We start from the raw sequence: 12,800 nt of genomic DNA on the forward strand, positions 1-12,800 counted from the left end.
CTGGGTCTTACCAGGGGAACTAACACCATCTCAAACACGTTTGCATTCTCTAAGAGCTCTTCTAATACCCAGCAAAAAGAACCAGCAAGAAGTTAGGGGAGCTTTAACACAGTGAAGAAATCGCTCAGAAGACTATGTGGGATAAAAAGTTCACGCTTTTGTAATACGAAGAAAGGAGCACAACAGATGGGAAATGGTTTAGTGGAAGTTTCTGTTTAGACAGACCTGGAAAATGGAGTCTCCTAACAAATAAAAGATAGCAGGCAATTCCTATAGGCTTAACAATTCTCCATGACAACTCTTGATTTGTTATTATTACCACAAACCTCTTTAAACAATTTGGAATCTGAATAAAATACACAGAAGTACTAATTCCAGAGAAGTGGCACCCTCTGGAAGCTTATTACCCCAAGCTGATGTGGTGGGGTTCGGCAGAATGCACGTGTAACACTAATTTTGGCATCCTGCTGACTATGTATACCGCTCCTGCTAGCCTCTCCACAATAGTGGTCTTGATTAAAGAGCATTGTTCAGGAAGGGGAGCACATGCATTTGCAGATGGGATAAACATGCTGCAGTGACTAAACAATGTTTGATGAGCACATGGAGCCCTGGCAGAGCCCCAAGGAGAAACCGCTGCACTCGGGTTCTGCAAGCCCTGCCTGACAAACATGAGATAAAACACACAGCTCAGCCACAAGGGGCAAAGGCAGAAGCTCCCAATTCCAGGCTAAAAAGCAGTTGGTAATAAAGCTGTGTAAATAGATGTCACACTCTCAGTTTTAGGTATTAGTCTGTCCCACAGAAGTTAAACCCAAAATAAGTTAACTATTTAGTGTCTCGCATCTTGTGTTTGGGTTTTTCAGTGGGGGAGTGCCCAGGTTTTTGCGTTTTTTTGGTTGGTTTTTTTTTGATCACGACCCTGATCTAAAAAAATACTACCCTTATTCTCTTCACATTTTATCTGCCTTGATTATTTCCCACAAATCAAGACCCTTAGCAATAGTGGATAAGGTCAGTCTTATCCTGTGGTAAATACTGTGTAAGTTTACATCTTGGCATTCCACAAGGAAAATAATTGTTTTAGAAAAACTGATTTAAAAAACGTCTTGAGGACCACATTCAAAAAGGAAAAAGTAAAAGGACTGGTACCTGAATGTTCTTTTCCAGAGAAAGAATGTCCTTTTTACAGTCATGCTGGTTTTATCCCCAGATCACATCACTGAAATAAGAACTGGTTAACTATAATTATGTCAGGTAACTAATACAAATAACAGCCCCCCCTTCCACTGGTTAGCACAGCACTTTTGTTACCACGCATCCACATAAGGATCCTATTAAAATCCCTTTCCCAAACATCTTTAGTGATTCACCCACAGCCTGTAAGGATTTTGGGGAACAAAACATCTTAGTTATGTAGTTTACAGGCTTTTTAAGCTAGCACACACACATAAAAGCATGCTGATCATTTCTCTGATCTCTTGAACAAGAGACAACTCATATTTAGTTATTTACAGTGAAGGAAAGCGTGGGGGTTTGCCCCTCATCACAACTAACAAAACCTTCAGGTGGTCTCAGAAATGTTAGTTTCCTTGCATACAAATCAGTGCACACAAAACCAAAAAAAATACCATATATATTAACACAATTCTTATTTGAATTCCTCAGTTTCGACCCATGTCTTAGGCAATGTCTCACTAGTTCTTAATGAGATGAAAACTACATTGCTCAATGCATTTCAGTACACCAAGTCAGTAACACTGGCAATACCAAAATTGCCAGTGATGGTGAATGGCTGATTTAGAAAATCACAGCAAGTCACAGGACTAGAATTTTAACTCCTTTGTGAGCCCAGGGAAGTAAAAGATGTCAGTAAATTCTTCTGTTTTCAATTATTAAAAAAAAAAAACTCACCAAAATTGCAAATAAAACAGTTTTTGTAAAGGCTAGGCAAGCTCACTTTTTTTTTTTGAACTATGCATCTTCCCCACATCACCTCAAGCTTAGACCTCTCACCTAAATCAGAACTTGCTAATCAGTAGCTCAAGTTAGTCTCTAAAAGCTATATAAATCCTTTTCATTTTTTTTATTTCTCCTGTGAGTGATTCAGCTGAGAGGAGAATACACACTCAGGATGGACTGAAAGAGTAGACTCAGGTTAATTCCAACTAAATAGCTAAATTCATCCCTGTGATGTTCCTGGGATGGATTAGCTATATAAAACAACAAATTCTCATTCCAGCTGGAATTAAACAGGTACGAAACACAACTGCAATGCAACAAGTTCAGTGTGAATTAATGGAAATAATTCTCTCATTTTTTTGAAAGAGGTACAGCCATCAATTAAATAAGCAAAGAGCTAGTACAAAAAAACCCCCGACTGCTTCCAAATTCCAGGTTTTGGCACCTCTGCAGACCCTAAGAGTATTGACAATGTTCTGTTACAAATTTGTGTTAAGCTAATAACCTACAGGTATTATTCACACACTGAAAAGACAATGTGCTTTTATGAATGAACAAAAAAAATTGTACCTCAAACTCTTAAAAAACCCCAAAGCTTAAGACTTGTCTGAGAAGAACAAATGCAGAAAGACTAGGATTTGAGTTCCAAAAAATAAGAAAAAAAACCCAGTTACACTTCGTACCCAACAAAGCAGTTGACATCTAATTTTAAATCAAATGTTAGGCATTATTTGCAGAGGTACCTGAGAGGAACAAGAAAAGATAATGAAAAAAATAATCTTCTATGAAAGAGCTTTTTCCTGGAATGATACCACCCAGAAACCTACTCTTGAAATTGTGTGCTGTACCTGCCTTTCTGGGAAATGTATTTTTGCAAGAGAACTACATTCAAGATTTGGATGAAGAAAACCTACCTGCCAAAGAATCTTCCACTGAGACTAAAATATTTCAGAACAATTCTAATTGAATATTTTACTCACCAATCCCAAATACATGTCCAATTTGGCTTCAAATTGTAAAACTCAAAGACCCTTAGGCTTTGTCCTAGTGATAAAAAACACTCATTCCACATACTGACATGTAATAGGCAGTAATTAGCATTCTGTCGAATCCTATGGGTAGGCACAACACCTCACAGAGTTTTTAAGGAACCAGCAAAGTCACGGTCATGCTTTTCCACCAGAAAAAGAGCTGATCTTGCTCTGCTCACTGGACACAGAAATTAGGGACCTGTCTTCACTATTCAAAGAAAATTTCATTTTTATGTGCGGACTACTAATACAGACTGACTTCACAATGGAAAACCAAAGATATGTGTATTTTAAATCACTGCAGTTTAAGGAAAGAAATCAACAGGAAGTGTAACACTCTCCCCACTGCGTAATCTGCAGCTCCCTTATTTCTCCATCCCATCACCCTGTGATATTCCGTATTTGTCATTTTTTAAAAGATACAGGACATCTTGAATTTGCCCTTTTCTTACATTTCAAAACTTTTTCTGTAACTGCAGTAGAAGTAATAGAGGTGTTGAAGTTGCTCTGAAGGTTTAAACCTATCAATTCAATATTTTACACTGGAAAAGGTGCTATTTTAGTGAACCTAAGAGTTAACATGAGTTTGGGAGCTCTCCTCTGCCTTTGCAGGTAGAAAGATGAATGGTTCCTCCAGAGCTGTGAGTTTCTGAAGAGAAACCACTGGTGAGATTCTCATTGGTTTTCAGGCTCTGGCTGCTGTTCATCCTCACAGAAAATACAGGACTGGGGTCTTGCAGTGGAGGTTTAGAGCCCACACACAGTAATCTCTTTTCCAGAGCACCTACTGTCCTCTGTAATTTGTGTTTGGGAAACTAAACCTTGTCAATACGCCATGATTTAAAGATTTCTTCCCCCGAAAAGGAAAGCATTTGTACTCCATTCTGCAAATGAAAGCAAGTCCTGATGTCCACACAGGGATTTGAAATGCACAGCAGGTATTCCAGAAAGGGAAAATCTGAAAGAATTGAGAGGAAAGGAGGGGAGACAACATAATAATATCAAGGGAGAGAAAGGATAACTGACAATTTTTCTTGCACAAATCCAAATCTGTTATTTTATGAACACGTTACAATACTTGAAATATATTTAGACTCTTGTTGTACTCAAGAAATAACAAGATGCCCTTTATAGTGTAATTTGTAGTTGGCCTTAAAGCAATTAAACTACCTACCATTTTTGTCCAACTGGGTAGTCCAGTGAACTACACAGATCCTAAGAGGTTGAGAAAAAATGAAGAGAATTTATTCATCACAGTTTTTGATTCGTCCTTTTTCAACAAGACCAGTCTAAAAGGCATAAATTACCAATATTTTAAATTAATCTCTCCAAACTATTGCTTATCAGAAGTAGCAATCAAATACATAATCTAATAGCTAAGGAAAACAGCAAGGAAAATAGCAGAGCTTAATTACTCAATTCACCAGGACTTCTGTCACACCTTGTATACCTACAACTTGTAGGTGTATTGTACACCTACTAATATGGTAGGGAATCATTATTTCAGAAATGATTTTTCTTACCTCAAGGATACAGAAGTGATGCACGGCATTTCCACTGTACCTGAAACACCTGAAGATACACCCAAGGTGAGATGGGGAAAATCATGTGGCACTCAGAATTCTGAGATTACTTACAAGATAATGCTTCTACTATGTAAGGCACATTAGAAGCCAGCTATTTCCAAAATGGGCTTCCAAGAAACCCATTCAAGTGTCCACTCTCAGGTCCTGAAGTACACAGACATTAAGTGATATAAGTGATATGAGAGTCATTACTTTCACACTGACCTAAGGATTAATCATTTCATCTTCCTCTCTCCTCAGCCGGTGGAATTGCCTGGGAAACAACCTGAACTCTCAGTGACCTCTGCTAACCAAACAACACATCCTCAGTGGTTTGGAGCAAAGTAACTATTCAGACCTTGAACCAAGGTAGTTTGGACAGCACAAAGAGCTCTACTAACTACATTTCTCTCATTTAGTATGCTGTGAAAAGTTTTGGTTAGCACAAACTTCTTCAGTTTTTTTTTCGACTTTTAGTAAACTTTTAATGAACTCACAGGCCAGACCAGGGAAAACAGCCACAGGAAATCGGGGAGACAAATAACAGCATCTCTTCCATCATCCTAATTAGCAATAGTGCTGCATCTAAGGTGGAATTTGTTAAGCTCTTACCCTCCCTGTTTACAAACTTAAGCAAAAGGCAAGAAAAGAAAAACAAAAACCCAGAGCCTGTCACATTATTGTAAAAAAAGAGACTGCTAGCACTCAAATAATTGTTTATCAAAGGCTATTTAGTCTATTTAATTGCCAGCCAAAAAAGAAAAAAAAAAGAAAGAAAGAGCTTGCCGGATTTCCATTATTTATTATATGTGGAGTGACTCGCTGAAGCACTTGGAAAGATTTACTTCCCAGTGGTCACCTACTTAGATCAAGCACTAAATCACTGCCTCTGTGGCTGGTGTTTGTTTAGGTGGCAGCAGTTGAGCTGGACCAGCCTCCCCGGCCCCTCACTGGGGTCTCCGTGTGTGTGGCCCATCCGGAGCTGCAGCTGGATCCGCACACAATTCCCACTGTGCCCCACAGACATTGTTATTCCAGGGTCCTTCCCGACACCCCAGGCACCCCAGACACAGCTCCCAAAGGCAGAGCCACCTGTCCTGAGGGAGGTAAATCACAAGCATGTTGAGATTTTCACCAAATGTTTTGGAATTCTCACAAAAACACATCGGGATTTTCACTGAACCCATCGGGATTTTCACCAAATGCATCAGGATTTTTAAAGGCACAACTTCTTAGTCTCACCTGAACACTCTGAGACACAGCCAGAACCAGTGTTTCTAAAGCTCGGACATCATTATCTCTCCCAACCAACATTTCAAGATAAATAAGTACTAATATCATTATGAACATGCTTTAAGTTAGATTATTTTTCTTATTCTGTTACTTCTGAGCATTACAGGCAACCAGGGCACTACAAAATAAACATGTCACACTGTGCTCCCTCTAAATCAGACAGGAATTCTTCAAGACTTGGGGAAGTTTTCCATCCATTCAAAATCCAAACCATCAGCACTCATCCATTACATAAACCTTATATACATATCATTATTATATACTGACAATTATAAACACTTTTTAAATTATTTGACGATAGAGGTTTGGTTTCATTCCATCAAAGCAATGCAGGAGTAGGTGTAAGCACACCCTTTCAAACACCTAGACATCAGATGTTCAGATAATTTGTTCATTATCTGAACAACAGGTGAATCAACCACCTTGTTAAGTCATCAAATCTACTACACTGGCAATGCAGATAATTACAATGCATTTTTCATTCCAGTCCCTATCAAAGCAAGTGGCACAATGGGGCTGCCACCACTTCCTCCAGAAAACACCTGGGCAGTAAAACAAATTTCTATATCAGAAAGCATTTCCCAATAATATGCCTACGTTTTCCTTTGCTTAACATCACCCCACTATTTTCATTTACATTCTTACAGACCACCCAACAAACTTTTGGCACATAATTAGACTTTATGGAAGCAGAGCTTTAGCAAGATGCTGCAGAGAAGATAAAACTATTTCAAATACCACGGTTTGGTACAGCCATGAAAACAGTAAATCAGTATCTAGCTCAAAGATTTTTCAATCACTAGTCCCACGTAGGATGGAGAACTATGACAGCTCAGCTCTGGAAACTACTGGGCACAGGTGACTGCTGGTGATCAGCATCATGCTCTAGGTAGCTCTCATTGAAAATAATTAAAATAAGCAAATTTGTGTATATAAGCATGCATGTATTTCTAAAAAATAAGGCAACGCATATTATCGATTATCTAAGACTACAAAATTTACTCTCAGGCTCCCATGTACCAATTTCATGAGAAGATTTTGCAAGAATTTTTACTTACATGAATTGATAGGCACTTTATAGCTCAAAGTGCAACAATGCATTTCAGAAGATCTTGCATTTTTTTACTAAAAACTGCTAATTATTAAACTGATAAGACATAAATTTAAGTCATGTTTAAGCTGCAGAGTAGTTTCTTTAGGCTTCCACTGCACTAAATTTACATTTAGCTGAATTTCAGCCCTCTGGATATCCAGAGCCCAGGAAGACTAATTTCTTAATGTGATGCTGAGAGAGATCACGAATACTTCCACAGAGAGTTTGCAAAACATTTGAAAAATATTCTACTACACACTTGAAAGCTATTTCTAATACCTAATTCTATTATTTAATTCTACATGATTGTTTTGGCAATTTTATTTGTAGGCATTAGTTTAGTACAGAAGGAGAAAAAAAAAAAGGTGCATTTTCACCCAAGAAATCTTATCTTATCTAAAAACATTCTTTCAAACCCAAAGTTTAAAGCATGCATAGGAATCAAGGTTCTTTGTATTTTCAGTTTCTTTGGCCAGATTATTATTTTCCCAAACTGACTTAAAGATGTTTTCATAGAAATAAAATTTCTCATAAGCATTAATTGATGGAAACATGTATTAGGTGACCCCACATACAAAAAGATGTTTTCACTTAATAAAAATACAGCATGCATTTAATCTGGCCTGTATTTAGAACATGTGACACAGAGCAGAAAAAAAAAAAAAAAGAAAAAAAAACGGGATTCTTAACCTTACTGCTCTCAATACAAGGTTTAGGGTCAGTTTGGCCGTGGGTAAATTCACAGAAATACTGACAATGCAGACTGGTAGATTTACATGCCCTAACTTTTGGCTCCTCAAGAGCCAAACTGGGCTGAAGTTTCCTATACTGTACAAGGAAAAATGCATGTAAAGAATAGTAAAAAAAAAAAAATTACAAACTGGGAGATTCACCTCATGTTAGCTTCTTCCTCAGAAAAGTTTTAACACAGCAAAGCATAACCTGAAATATCCAGAAGTGTCTGTAGATACAGATTATACTGGTTTCTTTCCTGTTTTAAGAGGGTCCTTCCTTTTGCAGCCAAGCAAGCTTTTCCATTTGCAATTTAATGCAACGATTTCAGCCTTAACTTACAAAACATCTGAAGTAGAAGAAAAGCTAATTTAAAAACTATAGTTTAGCATTTGAAAATAATCTTGCCTGATTTAATTTTTTTTCTAATTTAGGTGAGTAGTTCAGAGAGAGGATGGAGAAACAAGGAAAACAGAACTGCACAGGAGACTGCAATTTGAAAAGGGCAGCATCCATCCCAAACCACCCACTTTCTTTCTGGCTTGGCCCATGCAAGAGGTCACAACACTCACTCAATCTGGAATGAGTGTCACAAGTCTGTCTGATTTTAAAGACCATAATAAAATACAAAAATGTATTTCATTCTCATAATTTAACAGTTAAAATTAAACATTTCTCTACTTACAGAGCCATCTTTCAGGTTCCTTTCATAGGAAAAATGACAGGCCTTATTCTGCTCATCTCTTGAAATCACGAAGTTGTATTTGCCAGCTGACTCTTCTTGAGCTATTAGTGCTTTCCTCAGCTCTTCCACATATTTTTCTCTGTCCATTTCTATGTCAGCAGCCTCCCTAGAAATGTCTGCTTCAGACACTACCAGAAAGAGACATGCAAGGAGTAAATATTCATATGTGTGTGAACAGGTATATGCATTATATGTATTTGAATTAATTAATTTACAATTAAACATATTTGAATAGTCTCAATATAAGAAGCTGTCAGGAAGCTGGGGGTCAGGAAATTACGACACACAAGTTCATCCCCATGGCTCCGTTTTTAACTCACGGTCTGCTATCACCTAAAGTACAGAACATTTAACATAATTCAAAATAATCAATATTATTATAAAGTATATATTAATATACATTTTTGTATATAATTCTATATTTACTATATTTACTATATATATAAATAGTAGACATATTTTGTGTATATATTTACAATATATATATTAATGCATATATATATTTTAGATATCTATTTTTAAAAAATATATATTTATATATACATACAGACATACACTGACTAGATGACCTTTAAGGTCCCTTCCAACCCAAGGAGATTATTCTTCCTTTGAACACACATTGGCATGTCATTTCCACTTGTGGAAATGTAGCAGGAATACTGTGTTTTTCAGAAGTTCTGTCCTCTTTATTCCCTGTCTGAAAATGGGTTATTTCCTTATTGCTACTCATCCACAATTCTAGTTGCCTAAAGTCACCCAAAACAGTACAGCCAGAAATGTGGAATCCTTTGCAGCACAAGGCAAAGAGGGGTAGAAAAGTTAAGTTAGAAATACTTAAAAAGGAAGTGTTTGTCTGGAAGAGTGATTTCAATACTGAGAAGATAAACTTTTAATAACTATAAGAAACTCATAAAAAGAAAGACACTAAAATACTGCAATAGAGCACTGTGGGTTTGGGTTTTTCCCCTGTATATGCTGCATGTTGCTTTATGATATAAAACAAGCAGAACTGATCAATCATTAGGGAAATATGATATGCATAAATCCTAATGGATGTAGTTCTTTTAACCCAGTACCAAGGTAACTGGTACATTACATTGCATATTTGTGTGCTTCTCCTCCCCTCCAACATTCACTGTTTTCCCTCTCTCCTTAAACAGGACTCTTGACACATTTCATCATCACATTAAACATACAAAACCCATAAAAGACAACTCCATCAGCAACTCTCACTCTCTTCCTAGTAGGTCTTGCCAATGAAAATAATCCACAGCATGAGAAACCCAAAAGGGATTTCCCACAGCAAGAATATTCTGACTGTTGCTTTCCCTCCCTCCAGGTTTTGAATTTAAAATGGAAGCAGTCTCAAAAGTCACTTTAGAAAGTGACCCAAACAAGCGTTTTGTTGAATGAAAACACAGATCAGTGCAGTAGGAAAACTTCATGAACAAGAACATCAACCCCCAATGAAATTATTCAAGGGACTAGAAATTCACTAAGAATTTCTTAGAAAGGGATCAGATTCTTCGAGAACAGAAAAAAATCTCCTTTGGATGAGCACCCAATGCTCATGGCTGAACAGTCATGGGTTTCTTTCTTTCATTTTTAAAGGAGTGAGGTCATCCTGCTTTCACTGCCTCTCTGTTTTGGGAAAACATTACCCCCAATTTTACCAGATGCAGGAACTCAACAAAATGAGAACTGTGTCTACCTATTTTTTCTATACACTCCCAGCTATAGTGGCACAGCCTTCACTTGGAAAAAATAAGAATCATCTTTGTGTGAATTCTAAACTGGAGATTTTGAAGTTGCCTAAGAACAAGAAGATCCTTCAAATAGAAAAAAAACAGTATTTGTCAGTGTTAACAACCTTTTTGTTATTTTCAAAATAAGTTGACTTTATTATTGTCAAACCAAGAAAGAAAAACCTTTCACTACCAGGAATGAGGACTGGAACACATGTATTTGCTTTTTGCAGGGACCCCTTATCGATGGAGTGTTTGAAATGTTAAAAGGAATATGGAAGAGCAGATTTAATTTATGTGCTGATTTTAATTTACATTTATCTAATCTCAGACTTATATGAAAGCTTGGCTTATGTAGGAACTGAAGAGAAACAATATCCACTGGGCAGGGAAAAGGAAGGAAGAAAGTAACTACATAGATACTTCTTATAATTCAGAAAAACAGTCCAGAAAATGTGCCTACAATATGCTGAAAATACATAATTATCTCCTCCTGTTGAAATATTTTTGCTACTGAGAGAAGGGCTTTTGATCAAGTATTTGACATCTCTCAAGGAACACAAAAATCCAACCTTTTCTCACTGGGCATGAATGAGAAAAGCATGCACATATGCAAAGACCCATCCTCTTACTGAGGTTTCAGAGAGGGGAAAAAAATCCCACAGGGGCTAACTTTTTCCTACTGATAGTTTATTGTCTCTTTTTCTTCTCAAAAATTCACTTCAGTATAAAATACAGCTATCTTTGGCTATTAAAATTTCATGAAAACACTTAAAAAACATCTGCAATTAAAGGCTTCATGGATGCCAATTTGCAAATGAACTTGTGTACACATTTGTTCAAGAATCTGGAGAAGACACTTCTGCTGAAGTGTTACTTCAGCATCACTCCAAGAAATTACACATTCTTGAGAAAGAGCAAAACATTGCATATCCATGTGCTGAACAAATTAGTTTTAGCTTTGAAACGCAATCTCTCCAGATTTCAAAGTCCTCTGGCCACATCCCAGAAGATCATGAACCTCACCTCCACCATCACGGGGGCAAAAAGCCAATGAAATTTCCATACAAGCTGTAGGTCACAGTTTAGAAAGTGTTTAAAAAAGAGCAATTAAGAGCAGTAAAATAATTTAAATCAACGTATTTTTCTTTCCATTACCTGTCCCAGTCCAGGCACACTGACAATCACTGAGAAGTAAACCAAAGCCAGTGCCTAAATCCTTTTCCCATGACACCTGTAAAAAATAGGTGGCTTCTGGATCAGAAACTGGATGAATTCTGTTCAAAGTCTTCTCCATCTTCCCAATGCCTGTTTAAAAAAGCAAGATAATCTTGTTATAACCACTGGGGTGCTTAACAGCTTAACATAACTATCTTGGGGATTGTATGTGTGGGGCATATACAAACACAAGCATGCTTGTAATTTTATTCTACTTTCCTCCCCAAATTCAGTTTGTCAGAGAACTGGCAATGCTTCCAAACAGGAAACTGGATTATAATAAGTAAGGTTTCAGTGCCAACAATTAAACGTATTTGAATAGTCTCAAATTAAAGAGCTGTCAGGAAGCTGGGGGACAGGAAATTACTACACACAAGCTCTTCCCCATAACTATGTTTTTAACTCACGGTCTGCTATCACCCAAAGTACAGAACACTCAACATAATTCAAAATAATCAATATTCATCTGGAAGACTGCCACGTGAAAGCTGCTACTACGCTTCACAGCAAAGCAGAGGGTGTAGCAAATGCCAACGACCCAAAGGAAATATTTTAAGCACTGGATTCTGCAGAGAACAAAATATATGATGTTACAGTGAATATTTTTGCTCTATGGCAAAGCAACTTGGCAACCTGTGCTTGACCTAAGACCTCCTCAAGCATGCCATGTATTTATACACAACCTAAGTGAAGTGACTGAGAAAAGGCTACATGTTCACTCACAGACTAAAAATAGCATGTAAAAGGAGGAAAAACCCAGACGATGCATTTAAACTACATGCACTGAGTACAAAGGTGCTTGGGCAGGGATTAAATGCTCTATCGAGGTTTCCATCTAAAGTACAGCAGTAAATAATCATGATCAGGATCAGTTCAGGCCCTGCGGGGACTCTGTTCTCCAAGCAGGAGTAGAAGGAAGCTTTTTCTTTGCTCCTGGACATTGAGAAACAAGTCTAGAAACAGACGTAACTACCTTGGCTTCCTCCAAAACTGGCATTTTTCAGGTTAGGAGAAGCAGCTTTTAACTGCAGTTGACTGAACTGTTCCTGACCTTCACTCAACTCTGCACCCAACAACATTTCACAATCCCTCTCCCTTGCCCAGACTAGTGCATAGCATTCAAAAGCAGCAAAATATATGAATTTAAGCATTGGGTTTCAAGCACAAAGCTTTAGTATTTACATCTCTAAACCACCACCACGTTTACTATTACAGATGTCATACTCCAGCTTTCTATTCCCTGAAAATGCAACAGAAACTAAAAAGCTACCAAAACATAAATTTAAAAATTAATCTGATTAAAAAATTTTCTAGTTCCATCACTAACCAGCTGGCCATTTCAGAAAATCTACAGCATGTTTGTGCACCTGCACGCAAGAACAAAAGAATTTAATATTTGGGGGTGGACAGCTGCAA

General features: G+C 37.3%; 1 protein-coding gene across 4 annotated transcripts in view; it reads right to left on the bottom strand.

The window, feature by feature from the left end:
- XRCC4 (X-ray repair cross complementing 4) overlaps positions 1 to 12,800 on the bottom strand; it is a 142,760-nt gene that overhangs the window by 116,379 nt on the left and 13,581 nt on the right. For all 4 annotated transcript variants that reach the window (XM_066181938.1, XM_066181940.1, XM_066181939.1 and 1 more), the window contains exons 2-3: positions 11,325 to 11,474; positions 8,362 to 8,549 (exon numbers count right to left, since the gene is read on the bottom strand). In XM_066181938.1, the coding sequence (XP_066038035.1) occupies positions 8,362 to 8,549; positions 11,325 to 11,463 (327 nt within the window). In that variant the 5' untranslated portion in view covers positions 11,464 to 11,474. The remainder of the gene's footprint in view (positions 1 to 8,361; positions 8,550 to 11,324; positions 11,475 to 12,800) is intronic.

The sequence above is a fragment of the Chamaea fasciata genome, unplaced genomic scaffold (assembly GCF_029207755.1).
Source record: "Chamaea fasciata isolate MVZ Bird 193981 ecotype frontalis unplaced genomic scaffold, bChaFas1.0.hap1 SCAF_4, whole genome shotgun sequence".
NCBI classification, from domain to species: Eukaryota; Metazoa; Chordata; class Aves; order Passeriformes; family Sylviidae; genus Chamaea; species Chamaea fasciata.